This window comes from Hemicordylus capensis, chromosome 1 (assembly GCF_027244095.1).
Source record: "Hemicordylus capensis ecotype Gifberg chromosome 1, rHemCap1.1.pri, whole genome shotgun sequence".
In the NCBI taxonomy this organism is placed as follows: Eukaryota; Metazoa; Chordata; class Lepidosauria; order Squamata; family Cordylidae; genus Hemicordylus; species Hemicordylus capensis.
Window position 1 is genome coordinate 149,843,517 of NC_069657.1, and position 21,136 is coordinate 149,864,652.

General features: G+C 44.8%; 3 protein-coding genes across 9 annotated transcripts in view; 1 reads left to right on the top strand and 2 right to left on the bottom strand.

The window, feature by feature from the left end:
• The window catches only part of LOC128340098 (sterol 26-hydroxylase, mitochondrial-like), a 32,915-nt gene extending 30,669 nt beyond the window's left edge, over positions 1–2,246 (bottom strand). For both annotated transcript variants that reach the window (XM_053284858.1, XM_053284857.1), the window contains exon 1: positions 2,004–2,246. In XM_053284858.1, coding sequence (XP_053140833.1) covers positions 2,004–2,113 — 110 coding nt within the window. In that variant the 5' untranslated portion in view covers positions 2,114–2,246. The remainder of the gene's footprint in view (positions 1–2,003) is intronic.
• A 7,152-nt stretch (positions 2,247–9,398) lies between these two features.
• On the bottom strand, positions 9,399–21,022 carry LOC128339496 (mitochondrial chaperone BCS1). 4 transcript variants are annotated; one of them, XM_053283559.1, is made up of 9 exons: positions 20,127–20,290; positions 17,700–17,758; positions 16,589–16,989; positions 15,514–15,653; positions 14,835–15,029; positions 13,006–13,069; positions 11,819–11,988; positions 11,218–11,335; positions 9,399–9,821 (listed from the first exon to the last, which is right to left on the bottom strand). In XM_053283559.1, the coding sequence occupies exons 3-9, from the start codon at positions 16,906–16,908 to the stop codon at positions 9,569–9,571; spliced, it is 1,260 nt and encodes a 419-aa protein (XP_053139534.1). In that variant the 5' UTR covers positions 16,909–16,989; positions 17,700–17,758; positions 20,127–20,290; the 3' UTR covers positions 9,399–9,568. The 4 variants fall into 4 exon arrangements, with proteins under 4 accessions (XP_053139534.1, XP_053139532.1, XP_053139535.1 ...); XM_053283557.1 differs by lacking the exons at positions 17,700–17,758; positions 20,127–20,290 and adding an exon at positions 20,301–21,022; XM_053283560.1 differs by lacking the exon at positions 17,700–17,758.
• ZNF142 (zinc finger protein 142) overlaps positions 20,398–21,136 on the top strand; it is a 43,208-nt gene continuing 42,469 nt past the window's right edge. Inside the window, exon 1 of one of the 3 annotated variants that reach the window (XM_053283548.1) lies at positions 20,398–20,517. The gene's annotated coding sequence lies outside the window, so the exon portion shown is untranslated. Of the gene's footprint in view, positions 21,092–21,136 lie in introns of all 3 variants that reach the window. The other 2 variants (XM_053283552.1, XM_053283547.1) reach the window with 2 other exon arrangements.

The following is a 21,136-nucleotide window of genomic DNA, read 5'->3' on the forward strand; positions in this document are numbered from 1 at the left end:
AGCTCAGCTTGGCTGGCTGGCAGCACCATGCCGAGAAGTGGCAACTATCACCCTTGGCTGCTGTTATGGGAGGCTATAACTGGCCTCCACAAGGGTGGAGGGTGGCTACAATTCTGGCTCAATGTGGGCAATAGCTTTTCAGGTCCTTCCCCACCTTTTGGGCAGCTAGATGTTTCTGGCGATGTATTCAGCTGAACCCAGCATAAACTTGCCAAGAGGCAACTAAATGGCTAATTTTAGTCTGGGAGTACTTCTGGACCCAAACCTCTCCCTGGTATCTCAGGCTGAGGCAGTGGCCAGGAGTGCTTTTTAATCAGCTTTGGCTGATATGCCAATTATATCTGTTTCTAGAGATAAATCACCTTAAAACACTGCTGCATATGCTGGTAACATCCAGGCTTGACTACTGCAATGTGCTCTAAGCTGGGCTGCCTTTGTACATGAGCCAGAAACTATAACTGGTGCAGAATGAGGCTGCCAGGTTGGTCTCCGGGGCTACTCAAGGAGACCATGTTATTTCTGTTCTAACAAAACTACACTGGCTGTGTCAACAAGTCCCCAGGCAAAAAACAAAGTGCTGGTTATTATCCATAAAGCCCTAAATGACTTGAGTCCAGGGTACTTAAGAGAGCTTCTTCTTCATGAATCCTCCCAGCCACCTATTAAGACCATTGGGGAGGTATGGTTGCAGTTACCACCAGCTTGTTCGGTGGCAATCCAATACTGGGCCCTCTCTAGGGTTGCCCCAGGGCTCTGGAACACGCCCCCCACCCCCTGCGCGCACACACACACACACAAATAAAACTAGAACCTCCTCATCTCGAGCTGTTTTTAAGCAACATCTGGAAACACACCTATTTTATCAGGCTTTTAGCTCATAATGTTTTTAACTTTTATTAATAAAAGATACTTATTTTAAATAGTGTTACATGATCTATTGTTTTAATTGCTTAAGTGTTTATGTTTTAGTTTGTAAGCTGGTTTTACTGCACCCCCGCACACAGAGATTTGTATATGGGGCAGTATATAAATGCAAACAAACAAGCAAGCAAACTTTAATCCCGTAAGCAGCTGAGCGGGAGGAGGATGAACTTTCATCCGTCAAGGTCACCAACATTGTGTCAATTCTTCCCATTGTCTGCACACAACCCATGATTAACACAAGCAGCCCCCGTCAATATTCTCAGGAACTGGGCTGTATTCTTAGGAATTGGACATATCACACCCTCCCCCAACATGAACTTTAAACTCAAGTCAAAGCATCAGCAATTTAAAGAAAACCCATAATAATTAATCTTCTTTTCCATTATTTCAGCGCACATAGGAAGCTGCGTTATACTGAGTCAGACTATTGGTTCATCTAGCTCAGGATTGTCTACACTGACTCGCAGCAGCTCTCCAAGGTTTCAGGCAGGCGCCGGAATTGATTGAACCTGCGACCGTCTACATGCAAAGCAGATGCATGTTTTGCCACCGAGATATGGCCATATCCCGAGCTGTGGTATTCAATTATATAGTGAGCTAATTAAACAATAATCCTCCATTTTAGAAAAGCCAGCGATCCTAAGCACACTTTTTTCCAGGGAGTAAATCCCATTACACTGAACGAAGCTTACTTCTGAGTAAACATGGTCAGGAATCGGAATCCAGCTCCAGGACTGCAATCGCTCCCCTACTGCAATCACCTCTACTGCGCGGAGGGACATTGCGAAATGTTAACGCTTTAGTTTTGGGTTTAAAAAAACAGCCACCCACAAACACATTTCTATCTCGCTTTTGCTCCGTGGAGCCTCGGGAGGTACATGATTATTTCTATCCGGTCTTAGCCCGACACGCTAACCACTATGCGTGCTGACTGTGGTGGAAGTGGAACTCCAACTCGAACTGCGTTTCGTTGGCGAAGTGTAACGGCAATCCTTCAGCAGCACTAAGAGGTCTCAAGGCATCAACAACATACATGCGACTAAATTAAATCTCGGGTTCCCGTTGCAAACCCAGGATACCTGCAACTCGTGCATGTGCAGAATGTAGCCTCTGAACAGGAACCAGTAGACGGAGCTCCAGAACCCGGGGCCAGGCAAATCCTGGGAGGTCTTGAAGCTTCGCGCTGCATCCGAGCCGACAGTGACTTCCTTTCGCTGAACGCTCAGCCCGCTCCATTTGGGCTGCAACGATCTCCAACGGGCCCACGGCAAGAGCCCTCGGCGACAGCTCCCGTACATCTCGGTAACAAAAAGATCCCTCCTCCCCGCAAGCAAGTCCCTAAAAGAACTCGACTTCGAGCTCCCCCATTGGCCATCTGGCATATCAACGCCTTCTTTCCTGGTTCTCTCAGTAGAAAAGGAAATTTTGTGCCGTCGAGTCAGTGTCAATTCCTGGCGACCACAGGGCCACCTGGTTGGACTTGGTCTTTAAATTGGCACCTGCTACTATGGGTCTGTGTTTTTAGCCTACTTTCCAGTAGGCTTATAAGATCACCCAGCATTCTGTGTGTGCATCCATGTGTGTCTGTACATGGGTCATCCCCATCCCCCCATCAACTTCACAACACCTGGACCAATTTGAACCTAATCAGGTACAATTGTAGGGACACCTCAACAGCATAGTTTGTGATGATGTCATCCACACCAATCCAAGATGGCAAATGCATAAACTTTTGAGGCGCAAGTGGGCTAACTTGTGAACTGCCTAACCGATTTGAACCAGATTTGCTACAAATGTAGGTACGCATAGGGATGCCGAAATGGCATGGTGTGTGATGATGTCATTCACTCCCATTCAAGATGGTGGCTGCATGAACATCTGAGGCGCAAGCATCCTAATTTGTGGACTGCCTAACGTATTTGAACCAAATTGGGTACAGTTGCTGCAAGTGATACACCCAGACACCTCCATGGCATAGCTTGTGATGATGTCCATCCACACTGATTCAAGATGGTGGACACAAACGTTTGAGGTGCAAGAGATCTAACTTGTGGGCTTCGATTTGCACCAAATTTATTCCAGATGTAGAGACAGTGAAAGGAAAGTAGGCTGATTAGTTCTTACTAGAACAACTTGTTATTACATGTTATCACTTTGTTTCCTTGGAACTCAGGATGGTGTACACAGGATTGCCAGGCAACCTCCTGGCGTTCACAGGGTTGCCAGGTGACCTCCTCTCCAGGCACCGACTAGCCCGACTGGCTTATTTTAGTCAAAGGGCGGTATCATTTGGCTCCAGATCGCGCTTCAGGACTTAAGCCATTCGGGTGGCCACCCATTTCTCTGACAGGACCCATGTTTGTAACAGCTGCACTAGAAGCAGTAAGTCAGCAGGTGAAGTTTTTTAAAATATAGGTAAAGTGATGGGGAAGCCACCACCTGCTGAACACCTGCCTGTCTCATAGTGTTTTAAAATGCATGAGGTTCATGTAGGAAGAAAACAGGGCATTCTTACTGATTTTTCATGCAAGTCTAATTCTGATGTTTTGTATAGAAACATTAGGCGAAAAGAAGTATTGGAGCAAGGCATAAAAAGCCTCTTGCTGCATCATAATTGGGTTCAGGATTGAAAGCTGCTGCGACAAATGTCTATATACTGTATTTACCTGAATGCCAGGCTAGCTTATTTCAAGTTCTTTGATGTTAGATTTCAGGGAGTCATCTTAAATTCAGAGTCCTCTTCCTTTTGGGTGAACAAGGGCAAAACCTGTATTTAACCTCAAAAAAAATTTTTAAGGGGCTTATCTTAAATTCAAAGTCATCTTGTACTTGGGTAAATATGGTACCACTTTTCAACAAATGCTCAAAGCAGTTCAGAAAGACAGAGATGGTTCCCTGTTCCAAAAGGGCTCACAATCTAAAAAGAAACATAAGACAAGACACCAGCAACAGTGACTGGAGGGATGCTGTGATATGGTTGAATAGAGACAGTTGCTCTCCCTCTGCTAAATATAAGAGAATCAACATTTTAAAAGGTGTGCCTTTGCAGGGGTCCCTTCCCTGTTACTGTAGCACTGTGGAAGAATGACACATCTCTACTACAACTCTAAATCATCAATGAGATCGTCATGGCTTCTTTGCCAAGGAACGCAGTTCCATGAAAGGATCATTAATTAGTGATTCCCAGCAAAGAACCTTCACAAAGTTACAATTGCCAGTGCTGCTAATGGCTATTAACCTCTGCTAGAACACCTGCTAACTTGGCAAGAGGCATCTTTTAATGTGATGATTCTCTTTATTTAGCAGGGGGAGAGTAACTGGCCATATCCACCCCCAGCACAGTACTTCCAGTGACTGTTGCTGGTGTCTATCTTATATTTCTTTTTAGATTGTGAGCCCTTTGGGGACAGGGATCCATCTTATTTATTTTTTATTTCTCTGTGTAAACTGCCCTGAACCATTTTTGGAAGGGCGGTATAGAAATCAAATAAATTATTAATAAATAATAATAATAATGTATCCCCAGTGAGGCACTACCTTGGTGTGGTTGTGGGGCTTGCGTGCTCTGAGGAAGGTGAGAGCGATGCCAGAGGTCCAACCATACTGGACAGGTCTCACTAGAGGAGCCAGACAAAGAGTGCCTCTCCCATCAACAATATGGTGAGACGTAACTTTAATAAATCTATACCGGATCGGTCGTCGCCCAGGTCAACAAGGACCGTACCAGGTGCTGGAGTCCCTGGACATCTGGTGGCAAGTGGGCAACAGGACTCAGGATCTTCAGTTGAGCAACCAGGGCTGGAGATTGCAAGGTTACTGGAAGAAACGTCGCTTAACCGAAAAAAATATACGAAAAATGCCAACAAGGAAATAATGATCTGCTATTACAAGTCTAGTCCAACTAGAAGAGGTTATTTAAAAAGAATGTACCAAATTTGGAAAGAGAAGCATCCAGATACAGAAATAACAGAACAAAGGCTAGTAGACCAGAGAAGATTCATAATAAGAAACAAAGTATTCACAGGAGTAGAGCTGGAAGAACTGCAAAGAGCAACACAGGCTCAAGATATGGAAGAAGAATTACCACCAACTGAAGAAGTTGCTCAGGCGCAGGTGGAGGAGGTGTTGGAAATAGAGGATGCCACTGTTGCTGAACTGTTTCAAAATCAAAACCAGGCAACCTCCCCTTTGCCTTCATCTCAAAAACCCAAATGCCGTTTAACAGAAAAGCAACAAGAACTAAAGCAAAAAATAACTGAGCACATGAACCAAACAACCACCAGGGTTCGACTTCCAGCTGTAAAAACAGTTGCCAAAAAACAACTTGCTCAGGCATTAAAAGATGTCAATGCTGCACTTGCAGAAATAACAACCAGTAATTTGCAAGAAACAAACCAACTAATGTACACTGCAGCAACAACAACAACACAAGAGCTTGGATATAAGATCAGTGGACCTGTAAAAAAAGAAAGCAGTACATCACCAAAATGGAAGATTAGATTAGAAAATAAAATCTCCAGGCTCAGATCAGATGCTAGTAAATTGAAAGATATGAAAGACAAGAAGCTGAAGAATGAAAACACCAAACAGTATCTGATCCAAAAATACCACCTAGATTCAAGGAAAATTAGAGAAGTCCTGGAAATAATAAAGCAGCAAACAACAGCAGTGTCAAAGATGATTAGCAGATACGAAGCCAGAATCACACAACACAGGCAGAATCTCCAATTCCAGTCGAATCAGAGACATTTCTACCAAAGCATAGAAGGAGAAACTGCAAGAAACGTAGAAACACCAAATAAAGAAGAAACAGTGCAATTCTGGGGGAAATTATGGGACAATCCAATAGATTATAATAAAAAAGCAGACTGGATGAAAGAGGTCGAAAAATGTAACCAACAAATGCAAGATCTAATAATAACACCAGAATTAATAAGTGAAAGAGCAAAGAAAATTAACTGCGCCAGGCGACGATGAACTGCATGGCTTCTGGCTTAAACACCTAACAAGTCTTCATAAACAACTATCAAAACAGTTCAATCACATTTTGCAAGGAGGTGATATTGAACAATGGCTAACAACTGGGAAAACTCATCTCATCATGAAAGACCCAACAAAAGGTGCAGTTCCAAGTAATTATAGACCGATAATAATTTGAACATGGTTGGCAGACAGGTTAACTGGAATAATAGCAGATGAAGTGATGCAACACTTATTAACTAACAAACAGCTTCCAGTTGAACAGAAAGGAAATTGCCCAAACACCAGAGGCACAAAAGACCAGCTGCTGATTGACAAAATGATTTTAGAAAACTGCAAGAGAAGAAAAACCAATCTAAGTGTTGCATGGATTGATTACAAGAAAGCCTTCGATTCATTGCCTCACACATGGATACTAAAATGTTTAGAAACAACTGGTGTCAGCAAAAACATTCAGATATTTATAAAAAAAGCAATGAGCATGTGGAGTACACAGTTAACAATCAATGGCGAGACACTTGGACAGGTTAGCATTAGAAGAGGCATTTTCCAAGGGGATTCACTATCCCCTCTGTTGTTTGTAATCGCCATGACCCCACTTACACAAATACTAAACAAAACAGGCCTCGGATACCAAACATCTAAAACATCAAGTAAAATCAACCATCTGCTGTACATGGACGATCTGAAGTTGTATGGAAAGTCCCAGTCAGAAATTGAATAACTGCTAAACACTGTCCGTATATTCAGTAGCGATATAGCAATGGAGTTTGGACTAGACAAGTGTGCTGCATTAATAATGAAAAGAGGAAAAATAACAAAAACAGAAGGAATAGAACTGCCCAATGGAAGCAAGATCAAGAACCTGGAAGAGAAAGAACCTTACAAATACTTGGGCATTCTCCAGGCTGATAACATCGCACACACTGAAGTTAAAAGAAAAATGGGAAGTGAATACATCAGGAGAGTTAGAAAAATCCTCAAGTCCAAACTCAATGGCGGGAACACCATACACGCCATAAACACCTGGGCTATTCCTGTTATCAGATACACTGCAGGAATAATAGACTGGACCCAGGCAGAGCTAGAGACGCTAGATCGTAAGACCAGGAAAATCATGACCATCAATCATGCTCTGCACCCCCGCAGTGATGTAGATAGGCTATACCTCCCTCGCAGCTCAGGTGGAAGAGGAATGCTGCAAGTCCATCAAACAGTAGAGGAGGAGAAAAGAGGCCTTGAAGAATATATAAGGGACAGTGAAGAAGATGCACTTAAAATGGTCAAGAACAAGAAACTATTCAACACCAATGAAACAAAGAAGGCCTACAAGAAAGAACAAGTCAAGAACCGAGCAGAAAAATGGAAAAATAAGCCACTGCATGGTCAATATTTGCACAATATAAGTGGAAAATCAGATATCACCAAGACCTGGCAATGGCTTAAGAATGGCAACTTGAAGAAAGAAACAGAGGGTTTAATACTGGCTGCACAAGAACAGGCACTAAGAACAAATGCAATAAGAGCAAAAGTCGAAAAATCAACCACAAACAGCAAGTGCCGCCTTTGTAAAGAAGCAGATGAAACCGTGGACCACCTAATCAGCTGTTGTAAAAAGATCGCACAGACTGACTACAAACAAAGGCATGACAAGGTAGCAGGGATGAGACACTGGAACATCTGCAAAAAATACAGGCTACCTGTAGCCAAGAATTGGTGGGACCATAAAATTGAAAAAGTTGAAGAAAATGAAGATGTAAAACTATTATGGGACTTCCGACTACAAACAGACAAACATCTGCCACACAATACACCAGATATAACTGTAGTTGAGAAGAAAGAAAAACAAGTCAAAATAATCGACATAGCAATACCAGGGGATAGCAGAATAGAAGAAAAAGAAATAGAAAAAATCACCAAATACAAAGATCTACAAATTGAAATTGAAAGGCTGTGGCAGAAAAAGACCAAAATAATCCCAGTGGTAATTGGAGCCCTGGGTGCAGTTCCAAAAGACCTTGAAGAGCACCCCAACACCATAGGGGCCACAGAAATCACCATCAGCCAATTACAAAAAGCAGCTTTACTGGGAAAAGCCTATATTCTGTGATGATATCTATAACAGCAGCAACAACATTGACAATGAAATTCAGCCATCCTAGGTCCTTGGGAAGGACTCGATGTCTGGATAAAACAAACCAGTCAATAACACCTGTCTGACTGTGTAAATAAATAATAATAATAATAATGTACAAAAAGCAACTTTACTGGGAACAGCCTATATTCTGCGACGATATCTATAAGAATAACAGCAAGAACATTGATAATAAAATTCAGCCATCCCAGGTCCTTGGGAAGGACTCAATGTCTGGATAAAACAAACCAGTCAATAACACATGTCTGACTGTGCAAATAAATAAATAATAATAATATATTAAACCAGATTAAGTGTTAGTAAAAATATGGCGTTTCTGGTTTCCTAGGGATAGAAAGGGGAGTAAGTAACTCCTCTGCCTTTGTTGCATTAGGTCTCTGCAGGTAGGCCCTCTCAGATATCAGAGAAGCTTGGGCCACTTCCAGCTTTTGAGGCCCCAAAGCCAAAATAAAAAATAAAAAATGACATGACGATAAAATAAAGCACGAAAAATTAACAAGTGCCTAACTTTGAGGCCCCCTTTGAGCTTGAGGCCCAGGTCAAGTGGCCCTCCTTCCTCTCCCCATTGGCCCTACTGGCAGGGTCAGGCGAATGAGCGTGTCTGCTGATGGACTAGCACAGCCCTCAGTGGGCAGTCAGTGGATGTCCCTGGCTCAGGGCAGCAAATCAATCCTGCTCTTCTCTATCTCCTCATCTGCCATGTCGTGCTGCCTTATAATAAAGACCTTTGGTCCCTGAGGCTAGCAGGCTGATTGCACTTGTCAGGGCATAACTAAACAAGTCAGGTTACTACTTATCTATTGTGTTTTTTTTTTAAAAAATCTGGTCGATTACTGTAATAAAGATTCAATTCCATTCCAGCTAAACAAGTCCAGTCTCTTTGCAGTTCAGTAAATGGAGTGAACATGACAGGCTTTGCTAGTTTCACCCTTGCTGACTGGTTGTTGCAGCCAGAAATCAAGAACATAAGAGCAGCATCCTGTTTCCCACAGTGGCCCACCAGATGTCTCTGAGAAGCCCACAGGCAAGAGGTGAGGGCCTGCCCTCTCTCCTGCAACTGGCATTTAGGGTTGTACTTTGGTATGGCATTTGTCACAGCTCAAGCCATATAAAAACTGGGAGTCCATAAAGAGAAACATACCTCACAAAGTTACCTTGCATGCATTTTTATAGCCTTTGCATACTCTAGGCTAGGCAGCATTCATTTGTGGTGATGTATCCCAGAGCATCCCATCTTGTGAGCATATGCATCTTCCCAGAAGGGCCTGTGCTGCAGTAGCCAACTGCAGAGAAGACCTGAACTTCATGTGTTCCTGTTTTATGGAGATGTGGGCAGGGGAAGAGTTAGTCTTGCTTGCTATTTATTTTCTTTACAAAAAGAAGACTTCACTGAGGTAGATATACAAACAGCAGTCCTTATGAGCATATCCTGCATAGATCAACCATGCAACAAACTCTGCCTCCAGGAACGCCATAGGCGGGGTTTTCTCAGTGCTTGCACATGCTTAGTTAGGACCCAAGAGTATGCACGGTTTTCATGGCTCCGTCTGGATCAGCCTTGTGCAACATGAAATGGCCTTGCACTTGTGCCGCACTGATCTGATCAGAGACCGACAGGGCTTGTTCAGCAAACTGCTCAGCCACGGCTACTGGCTGGTCTGGGTAGAACCTCTGGAACAGACAGCCAAGCTGCCATTTTGAGCAGTGTCCCACATACTGCTTCAGATCTACCCGGCCAGGGCGAATCAGGGCAGGATCCAGTCTGCAAGGAATGAAAAAAAGACTTATGAGGTGGCTCCCTGACAGTTCAGCCGGGACATGAGATCCCTCTCCAAGCACAGGACTCTGCTGTCTGGGTTTGGGCTGCCAAGGGATGTGATCTCCGGGAAGTCCTGGGGCTTATTATGGCTTCTCTGAACCACCAAGCTAGAGCATTAAGCTGTGCTGGAGGAGGCACTGTAGGCATTTTTTGGCAGCATGCTTGCACACTGTATGTGGGAGAGTGGGTGGAAGGGGGAAGTAAGTAATGTCATCCTGACATTAGTGCTGTTGCCATTTATTGTTGATTGGTACCTCCGAGGCATGTGAAGCAGGCTCTGATGTGAGAACTTGGCTAAAAGCTTAAACAAAGGCTGTAGAAGAGCAGTGGGGTAGGGAAAAATTCCTAACAGCTATGAAAGCAGATTTCCAGCTAAAAAGCCAGAGATTTCTGCTAGTGACTTCAAACAACTGCCTCTAAGAATGAAGTGGTAGTGCAAAATACAGAGTTACTTTTAAAAAATGCTATTAGATCCGTTCATCATATTAGGGCTGCACCTTGGCCAAGGTCACTCACTTCCATAGGCATAAGGGGCACAGCTGTACGAAATGAAAACACCACTTTTGTACAAAGGTCATTTATACCAAGTTTCAGAGCATAGCAAGGTGGCACAAATATGATAGGCTGTTTGGGAAACTTGTTGAGGGAGGCAGTTCTGCTGACCACTGGAAATGCACTGAGTTGCATTCGAGATTTTCCTTGTAAGAATTAGTGGCACAGATGCAAACTTCAGAGTGAGCATGAGAACAGAGGGGGAAGCTGACACCACCAGAAGTGGAGCACTCCCAGAGTGTTTTGCCACTGAGAACAATGGGGAAAGGCCTAGTCTCTAATTCAGCACCGCTTGTTCCAAAAGGCAGTAATTGACTTTATTTTCCTGTGCTTTCTTTATTAGAATAGCCAGACTTATGCTTGTGTGCTTAAATCAAGTGCAAATTGGAGGTTTTGAATAAAGACATTAGTGTCTTTGTTTCAACAGGAATCCAAATAATTTTTTTTTTCAAAAGTAATCAGCCAACAGGAAGTGTTACAGCACTACACATAGTTGTGGGCACATTGTTGGGAATGATGTTTCAACCGAGAATTGCTGAAAGAGTCGAGGAGCTTTGTGGAAATGCCAGGCATTCCTGTTACATTACCTTGTTCTATTATTGGGATTTTGATTCAGCTGCTGGATGAGCAGAGGATCCCAACTAGTTACACAATTGTAAGTTCCACAGAAACAGCAGCCCTCTTAGTCAAACCACAAGATAGATGACCCTTGGGTTGGTCTGGCCTATGTCAAATGCCTGCGTCTACTACCCCCTGCCTACCCCATTTCCTAAGCATCAGCTCTGACCTGTCCACGTGATTGGTGGTCATAAAGACTATCCTGGCTTCAGAGGAAGCGACACCATCCAATGCATTGAGAAGGCCACTGAAAGTCAGGCGTCCCATTCCTTGGTACCTAGTGGAGTCTGCAGGGAAACAAAGCAGTACATAGACAGGTTAGAAATAGGTAAGCAGAGAAACAGCAGTATAGGTGCAAACAAGGCTATCTAAACTCTGCCTAGGGGCTTATGAGACCTCTGAGGGGGAAAGCCTATGAACCAGTTACAGCTGTCCCAAACTATACTGGGAACAACTTTAAGCTCCCTGCCTCATGCAGAATAGTGGGAAACTACCCAGACCCATTTCCATCACTGGTCACACTGCGGTGTAATGGTAAAAGGACTGGGAATACCAGAGCTCAAATCCCCATTTAGCCATGAAACTCACTGGGTGATTCTGGGCCAACCATTTACCTCCCAGCTTAACCTACCTTACAGGGCTGTTGTGAGAATAAACATAACTATGTACACCACTCTGGGCTCCTTGGAGATCGGATGAATGCCCAAATGGCAGACAGAAAGGCAGCCTGGGATGGAAGTACAAGGAGGAACTGTTTGTCTAGGACTCACTTTCAGCAGCAAGATCTCGACTGACAAAGGCAGCGTCTACATCTTCCAAGAGGATGATGCTCTGCTGAGGTGCTACACTCAGCAGGTGGTTGAGGCGGTCATCGGAGAGGCTTTGGTCACTCAGGCTCAGAAGACAGATGCTGTATTGCAATTCCCCAGCCAGAGCTGTGCTGTGAGAGATCGGGAAGGAGGTTTCCGTTTTAAAACAAGACAAAATATTGTGTGAAGGAAGCCAAGCTAAGGGGAAGGAGGAGCAGTTCCCATCTTGGATAACAGGGAACTACCCAGATAGGTAACCAGGGAAGTAGGCAAGTGAGATTGGTATATTGGTGAGAAGAAGGATGATGTCAATTCGTTTTGGCGGAGGCAAGGGAGGACAAATGATGAACTGAAAAGAAGGAGAAAGGGCTGATGAGGCAATGGTGGAGAGCCTGAGAGATAACAAGGGAAGGAGAGAGAGAGCAAGAGAAACAATGGGTTGTTTCAAGACCAAACTAGATGTAATGGAATACTTTCTCTTCTACCACCTGCTTCTGACACAGGGTGATCGTGACTAATCCATCAGCAATATTCAGGCAGAGGAAATTCTAACAGTGCAGTGGGTTGGCCAAAATGACCTATAGCATCATTTCCAGCTTCACGTTTCTACATGACTCTGGCTCTCAGGAATGAAGCCTTGGGACAGCGCCAGATCACTTAGCCCTCATCACTTTGCCATCTGGTGGAAACACTATATAGCTTTAAAAGAGGTGCTTCACACGAGCAAAGTGAAGTGCCTCGAGGAGGTTTGCAGGGAGCCTTCCCTGGGTGGCCGGATTGGCTGCCCACATGACTACGGGCTCCATCACTGAGCGGGGGGTGGGGGTGGGGCGGGGATCGGGGGCCACTTGGCTTAGCAAAGCAGAGGCTTAGCAGAGCACTCGCTCCGCTAACATTTAAGGGGAGGGATATTTGGGAGGTTTGCTGCTGGGAGCCATGCGGTTCCCATTGCAGCACATGACCTCCCCAAAGCAGGCTGGGCTCCCTTAGCCCGCTTTGGGAGGGAGGGTCGTGTGAATAGCTTCAAAGTCTTTCAATAGGCCGTTCTCCTTTCAGTTACACACTGCAAACACAAACTCACACCTGGGGTGGGGTGGGGTCTTTGGGAAAGGTTTCTTGGGAAGGAAGTTGAGAAAAAGAGTGCTCACATGAAACTGCTCTTCCCACAGCCTGGGGGCCCATACAGCAGGTATCCTCTCCGATAGGGGATTCCTATGGACAACAAGAAGGAACTAGTCAGAAGATACCATCAAGGCAGCAAAAACAGCATGCTCTTATCTCCTACAGAACCAGAGCTATTTTATTTATTTTAATCCTTATAAATCTACTTTCCCACTCAGTCTTCAAAACAGCATACAGTTAAAATATAGCTACCATTGCTGTGCCCCAGAATAGCACAACCATTCCCTTAGTGGCTCTGACCAGTGTTCCCTCGAACAGGGATTCCCAGATGTTGCTGACTCCTATAACCCCCAAGCAAAGGCTATTGCAGTTGGGATGCTGGAAGTTGTAGTCAACAACATCTAGGAATCCCTGTTAGAGGGAACACTGACTCTGACGAACAATCTCTTGATTCCAGTCTCCAATAATGGCCAGTTTCAGATGCTATAGTAAAATAAGAGCATTAGGGCCCTAACGGAGTAATCCATTCCCTATCCGCTTCTAGGCTTAGAGACACCTTGAACAAGAACACTCCTTTAATCAACTTAGCAGAGAGTTGTTATAGAATATTGGGGTAAATGCCGGAAATGTAGTACGGGTTGACAGCTATCATTAATTGTCTGTGCAAGGACTAACTAGAATAGCCTACCTGGTGGGAAAACAAAGAGGCTGTTCCCACGATCACTGGAAAACGGGCTAAGGGAGTTTAGCCCGCTTTCTAGTAATTGTTGGAACCACTGGGCTCGCCTGTGAGCCTGGTGGTTCCATGACAGCTAGCCCACCTAGAAACCCCTGCCCTTAAATGAGGTTAACAGAGCACTAGCTCCATACATTTCTGTGGTTGTGCGATGCCCCGGCGCGGTTTTGCCTTGCAACAACTCTCGAGGAGACACCCCCCCACCGGGAGGTTCTAACAAGCCTCCCAGACTCAAGGGTCTCTCCAGGATGCCCCACACACTCATGTGGAGCATCCTGGGACTTCCAGGTGGCACACGGCATGCAGCCCCCGATCCCTGCCACCCCTGCTGGCTCCGTGACGGAGCCAGCAATTGTGGGGGTGGCTGATCCGGCCGACCAGGGACAGCTCCCTGCCTGTGTGCAGGGAGAACGGGCCCGCTCTCTCTGCACAAACCCTGATGGGGCTTCACACCAATTGTGTGAAGCGCCTCAAGGGCAGGTCAAAATTAGGATGAGGATTGAAGTAGGCTAGCAGAGCAGACACCCAGAGAAAGTCAAGGATATGGGTCATGGGGGCCTGTATGCAAGCAGCAAAGGGATTGCTTTGGTTGCCACTTCTAAAGAAAAGGAACCCAGGTCAGGAATAGGCAGGTGGCATGTAGGAGCTGACAAACCTGAAACAATGCCCTTGGCCTGGACAGCACAAGAACCAACTAGGATAGCTGGTCTTGTGGTAGCAAGCAAAAATTGTCCCCTTTGCTAAGCCCTGGATTGCATTTTGATGGCAGACTACATGTTTGAGCACTATAAGAAATTCCCCTTAGGGGAGGGAACCACTCTGGGAAGAGCATCTGAATGCAGAAGGCTCCATGTTCCCTCCTTGGCATCTCCAAGATAGAGCTGAGGGAGACTCCTGCTTGCAACCTTGGAGAAGCCGCTGCCAATCTGTGAAGACAATCTAGATGGACCAATGACTCGGTATAAGGCAGCTTCCTATGTTCCTAGGCACTGGGACTGAAAAGCACTAGCAGCCTTTTGGGCAGATGATGGGGATATACTGGGATAACAGACACTCTGATTTAGGCCACAAAGGAAGATCCTGGAGAGTGAAACTGGCAGCTCCTAAAAAGGCACTTACCTCGCTCAATGTACCACTTGGGGTTGCTGATGAACTCTTTCACATCTTGCACAATCTTCTCTGAAACGCCTTCCTGAAGCACCACGGAAGCAAGTGGGCGTCGGCGTCGTGGGAAACCAAATGGCCGCCATTCTGCACCCATTGCTGTGTACATGACTGTCTTTCCTTCTTCCTGCCTTAGAGCCAGTTCCTTGGCTGGGGAGAAGGGAGCAAAGGGCTGTGAAAAATGGGTTACATATTTGGACATGGATGGGGAGAAGGATAGCAAGAAGAAGGAAGCTCTCCATTAAGAAACAAAGAGTAGGGAAATGACAGTGAAGAATTGCTCTCCATTTGATCAGAATCACCCCTGGCTGTTGGATTTCTGAATGAAAAAGGAGGAGGAACCTCAAATGCCTCTGGGATGAGCTTTATTACTAGTCAAGGGTTCTTGTTCCAATATCTCCCAACAGTTGGAAGAGGCTAAGGACAGACATCTACTGTTCCTTGTAGCTAAACTCTAATGTTTTTGCCTATGATAAAGGCCTTGTGAAAATGAACTGGGCCAATACTAAAGTTCATCCCAGAGGCATCTGAGGTTTTTCCTCCTTTTTCATTTGGCTTTGTGTCTCTCCCATTCCTTCTGTTGGGTTTCTGATCTATCTTGAGTTTGACTACAAACATGAGGGTGCTGTTATACCTTCTTGCAAGATGTTGAAGAAAATTTGACGGTTGCTGCCCACTGCTGTGAACGTGACAGACTCCCAGGGAGTGCCTGTGTGCAGGTCAATCATTTGTTTCTCCCGATTCCGTTCTATGCGGATCCACTTCCTTTGATACCTGGAAGCAGAACAAGGAGCAGCTGAGCAGGAAGCAAAAGAGGGGAGACAACTGGACAACCCAAACAGTGTTCCCTCTAATAGGGATTCCCTGATGTTGTTGACTACAACTCCCAGAATCCCCAGCTGCAATGGCTTTTGCCTGGGGATTATGGGAGTTGTAGTCAACAATATCCAGGAATCCCTGTTAGAGGGAACACTGAACCCAAGATGTAACTGTATTAAGCCAGCTGAGTCAACTCCTCCAGGCTAACAACTCTTGTGCAGTTCCTTTCTGTGCCAGTGCATGGGCATTAATCCAATCCCCAATAGTGGCTATAGAAGAAGAAAAAGACAAACAATGGCACAGAGAGCAATCAAGCAAGGTCCTTTATACCACCCACTGCAAATAATACAAGCTTGAGGAATTGTAGTGAAAGGGAATACCTTTCCTGATTCATGAAAAGCTTCTGATAAGCTGGCCTAGATAGATCAATGTCCCAGATAGTTTGTTATGCCATCTTCAAAAGGATTAGTAGCTGATGCTCCAAGTCAAACATACAGAACAAGGACAATTAGGGAACAACCCCTCCAGTTTAAAATCACAGTACTCTAGCGCCTGAGACAGACACAAAGGTCAGATCCTACACTGAGCTTCTGCAGCCCAACTCACCAAACAGATCGTCTCATGTTACATCAGAAGTAGAGAACGGCCAAAGACAGATTAGACTATGTAGTTACATTTTAACATGAAGCTATTCTGTTCATTTTCTCCCTGCTTCTAAAAGACAAGGAATTCTTTGATAAAGACATTTAGGCAACCTTTCTATTTTGTTGGTCTTGCTTTCTTGTGCCAGCAGATTTCACAGCACAATGTCTTCTTGCTCTCTATCACTACTCCCTTTCCAGCCTTGCAATACACTGCTCCTCCCAAAGATACTTCACGACCTCTCTTACCATATGAAGTGGTTCCCAGGGCTGGGAACAAAGTCAAACTTGGTACTGACACGGCCACTCTCATGTTGCAGGTAAGAGGTCTCCACACTCAGGTGCTGGGTGTGCTTGGCATGGTGAGAAATCCAGCTTAGCAACCAATGGTAGCTCTTGTCCTTGCTGGGCACCTCCAGCGTGATCATGCAATGTCGCCTGAAAGCCACCATGCCAAACTGGGCCCCCTTACGGGCCAAAGCAAGCGCTGTGCCTACACCCACCAGGCCAAAGCCTGCCCCAAAGTATGGATTGTCTTTGAGAGCCGAGAAAAAATCAGAAAAAGGCATTGCTGTAGGTAGGATGAAGAAGTAACTCCAGTGTTAAATAACTGCTCCCAGTGGCATTTCTTTTAAAACCTGTAACAAAGCCTGTGCAAGAAAAGAGAAAGCAGAAAAAAGAATTATGAAGGGTTGTTCATCAACTCATGAGTCAGTCATGCGTGGCAAATGGCTTGGTCACACACGATTGCTAAATGCAAAGGAGGATATATTTCCATAAACCAGTCAACTTTCCTTCAACCTTTTCAACGCTCACTTCATCCATTTGGGGATGGAGCATAGGTTTTGCATACAGAAGGTCCCAAGTTCAATCCCTGGCATCTCCAGGTAAAGCTGAAGACCCCCATCTGAAACCCTGGAGAACCACTGTTAGTCAGTGTTGACAGTACTGAACTAGATTGGACTCAGACTCATGGTCTGACTCAGTAGAAGGCAGTTTCATTTCAGAATAAAATAACAAGTGCTCTGAAGCAGCACACCCAGTGGGAAGGTAAAGAACTGTATAAGACAGAGTACATGAACAGTGGCTGAAAAACCACTTGCTCCTACCTAGGGGATGGACTTCCTTCTCCATAATAATATGAAGGATTGAAATGTGCAACTGTTACCCTCACTACTAATCTTGTTTGTATGAAGAAAACTGGAGGCTCTCCAACTCATTTTGAGGAGGGAGTACAGAATCTACATACAACAACTGCTGCACAGGACTATTCTTCTTCCTTGTATCCAACAAATCCATACCATCTCCAAAGTAACAAGCCCATTGACAACAAGCTAAGAAAAGTCTCATGATACAGTACCTAAACAAAGAATACTGGTACATCACACCACTCCAGTTCCTTTGAAATTCCATTATATCCTTTGAAGAAACAACAAAACCCTTAGGTCGCCATCCTATGCATGCTCACCTGGGAGCAAGCTCAATTAATTACTCTGGGACTTACTTCCAAGTAAGAATGCATAGGCTGCTAGCCCTACCCTAATAAAATGAGGAAATTCATATTCTAAAGATATTATATTGTTATACTTGCAAATACGTGCATGAGCTATCCCAATGACAAAGCCTGACTTTCCCACCTTTCCAGTCAATGGCTGCAACCCAAAGAGGTACTTTAGGTGCTTAGGTATACCTGGTGAGTTTTTTTATTTCTCGGAAACACAACCCTCTTATGACATATTACAATTACAAGTTTACCAATCAAGGTGCATGCCCATACTTTTTATTTTTACATTTATATCCTGCTCTTCCTCCAAGGAGCCCAGAGAGGGGTACATGGTTAGGTTTATCCTCACAACAACCCTGTAAAGTAGGTTAGGTTGAGAGATGTGTAACTGGCCCAGTCACCCAGTGACTGATTTCATGGCTGAATGGGGATTTGAACTCTGGTCTCCCCGGTCCTCCCCATAAGCAGAAACACTGTTGCTCCTGCACATATGCTTTGTAGTTGCAATCATGTTTGATCTTCATGTATGCTGTAATTGTAACAGTTGAACATCTTGAACATCATTACCCTTCTTCAAGGCTATTTTATTTTAACATGACAATATTGTCATGACCGGGATCCAGTGTGATGTAGTGGTTAGAGTGCTGGACTAGGACCGGGGAGACCCGAGTTCAAATCCCCATTCATCCATGAAACTAGTTGGGTGACTCTGGGCCAGTCACTTCTCTCTCAGCCTAACCTACTTCACAGGGTTGTTGTGAGGAGAAACATAAGTATGTAGTACACCGCTCTGGGCTCCTTGGAGGAAGAGCAGGATATAAAATGCAAAATAAATAAATAAATAAATATTGGTCAACTCAGAAATGGAGGTTAAGCCAGCTCAATTTCAAAAGCAGTTTGCTGTGTGGAATGTAGCAGAAACAAAGTCCATTTGGAGGACACACACTAAATCCCAATCAGTGGCTCTCACTGAATCCCAGTGTGTAAGGTTAGCCATTTGAGCAAGGACCATTGGACTTTGAAGTTTTGAGCCTCACAAAATGTATTGTTGGTATTATATGTCAACTCATACTAGAACTGTGTTCTATAGTAAGGATGTGCCTGAACCGGGGTTCAAGCACCTTTTGAGAGCAATGCGGGGGAGCTGTGAGAAATTGGAGAGCAGGTCATTACTTGCTCTCCACCACCCCATGCAGCTTCCTACTGTGATGCTTACATGCTTGCTTATATTATAGAGGAATTGGAGTTCTGTTATAAAAAGGAATGGGAGCATATAGTAAGGTCTATCTGAACTAACAGTTCTGCTCTTGAAATGGCTTTACTGGAGTGGAGATGCAGCTTTTGACCACCACCTTAAGTTGTAGATTTTGAACAGTATCAATACCTGCTTCTATTTGAAGTTTTAATATTCAACCCAAGAACCCTTTTCAGGGCTTTCACAAGTGTTAGGAAACAAACTGAAAATCCTTCCCCTTTAGCCTTGCCATGTCCCCCAAAATTTAGGGTAGCCTCCAGATTTTGGCTCCTCCACCCGGCTGCTAAATTCCATGGATTTACACGAATTTCAAGTGCGTTGCCCAGACTTTACTCTGAATCCAATCACATGGGAGGGCAGAGGAGGGGAAAGTATACAAATCTGTCAAATAAATAAATAAATAAACAAACTGCAAATTAGTTGCTGCATAATTTGCAAGTTAGGCCACCTGGATTTGGGAAGCTTGAATATGGCAACCCTATCCCCCTTTCTCATCCCGATCTGGAACACTTATAGAAATCTGCATGACAGTCCACAGCTCATTTCCAAAGCTCAGGGATAGCAGCTGTTCCAGGCTGTTGGTATCTATCCATATACCTGCTGTTATTCTTGACTTCTATAGTATTTGTAAGGCAGAAAAGATAGAGAAGCTTCAATCCATTGTTTTTGCATTTTGAGAGCCCAAATATTGGCTGCTGTTCTGGAAGCATTTGCACTTAAGCACAGGAGCTCCGACAAATATTTCTAAAACTTTATACTCCATGTTTATAGCTACTTCTCTCACAAACACAAAGTAATCTTATATAGATTTTATTAGGAGTTTATTCAGAAACAACTCCATTTTTCTTCTTCTCTTTCCCCTCGCTTTCCTTTTTTGACTCCACCCCCACCCCACACACACTTTCTTCAGGATCCCCACTAGGACAAATTTCTAAACAACAAAACAGAAAATATGCTGCATAGAATACAACACCACACTATAAAGGGGTGGTGGTGTTGGCTGGCGAAGGAGGAGGAAACTCCTCTACCTGAATCTGACACCCTTTTTTCATACAGCATGTTATCACCACTACAATATGAAGGGTCCCTTAAGGCATCCTCTCCTCTACGCCCCCTTCCACCCTCCTTCTGCAACGGGGCAACACACGAAAAGGGGGAGTTCTAAGCCCCCATGCCTTCAGATGATCTCAGATCGCCCTCACCTCCGGGCAAGCAGCGCCTCTCTGTCCTTTCTTCTCTCTATGGTTCCTGATTTGGCCGGAAAAGGTTTTTCTGCATTTTAATCGTTCCCATAGAGATAGGAAAAAACCCTACAGGGACGCATGGCCTAAGTTTACGGTAAAAGAAAGAAAGCCACCAATGGCCACGGCCTCTCTATGGGAACACAACGGTGTTGCTTTATCTTTGGACATCTCTATGGTGAGCCGCTATCTATTTTGCCATTGGAGCAGAAGAGGAGGAGGAAAACCCGTTCAATTGCAGACTAGAACTGCCGATGACCGAGGAGTGTGTGACTCTAAGATTATCTCTAACTCTATGATAACTCCTAGTCTCAGAGACGCGAGTTGGGCCGAATCAGGAATTTCCTGTGACTGTGGTGTTGTTCTGTTTCTTCTTGCTCTCTGTGATCCCCATGGGGAACATTTACACGGCTATATTTCTCGTCTGTTAACTAAAGCACCAATCTGAATTTGATTTTCTGGCTGTTGACTTGTACGGAAATTCAGTGCCTTTAAGGCACTGGGCAACATTTTCAACGACAGGAAGATTCTCTGGCCAGTTCTCGCTCTATGATCGCCGCCTTCTCTGTGACCCAGGCCCAGTGTGCAGATACGATCGAGTCGCTCTGGGAGAGAGAGTCGACTTGGCCGTACAAAGAGGGAGGGCGAGAGAGGGTAGTCTAGCTCTTCCCTACCGGCGCGGTGGGGGGAGGAAGGAAGGAAGGAAGGAGAAGGATCATCGAGATGATGTGCAGAGCGGGAAGCGGGAGCCTGTGAGTGAGGGGTGTGTGGAGACCCTGGAGCGGCCTCCCCTTGGG

Excerpts from the sequence above, each read along its gene's own strand:
- LOC128339496 (XM_053283557.1), bottom strand. The coding sequence starts at position 16,908 with ATGCCTTTTTCTGATTTTTTCTCGGCTCTCAAAGACAATCCATACTTT. Across the intron at positions 11,336-11,818 it reads TCGAGATCTTGCTGCTGAAA|ACTCCACTAGGTACCAAGGA; the intron begins GTGAGTCCTAGA and ends GTTTCCCTGCAG. Across the intron at positions 9,822-11,217 it reads ACCACCAATCACGTGGACAG|ACTGGATCCTGCCCTGATTC; the intron begins GTCAGAGCTGAT and ends CATTCCTTGCAG.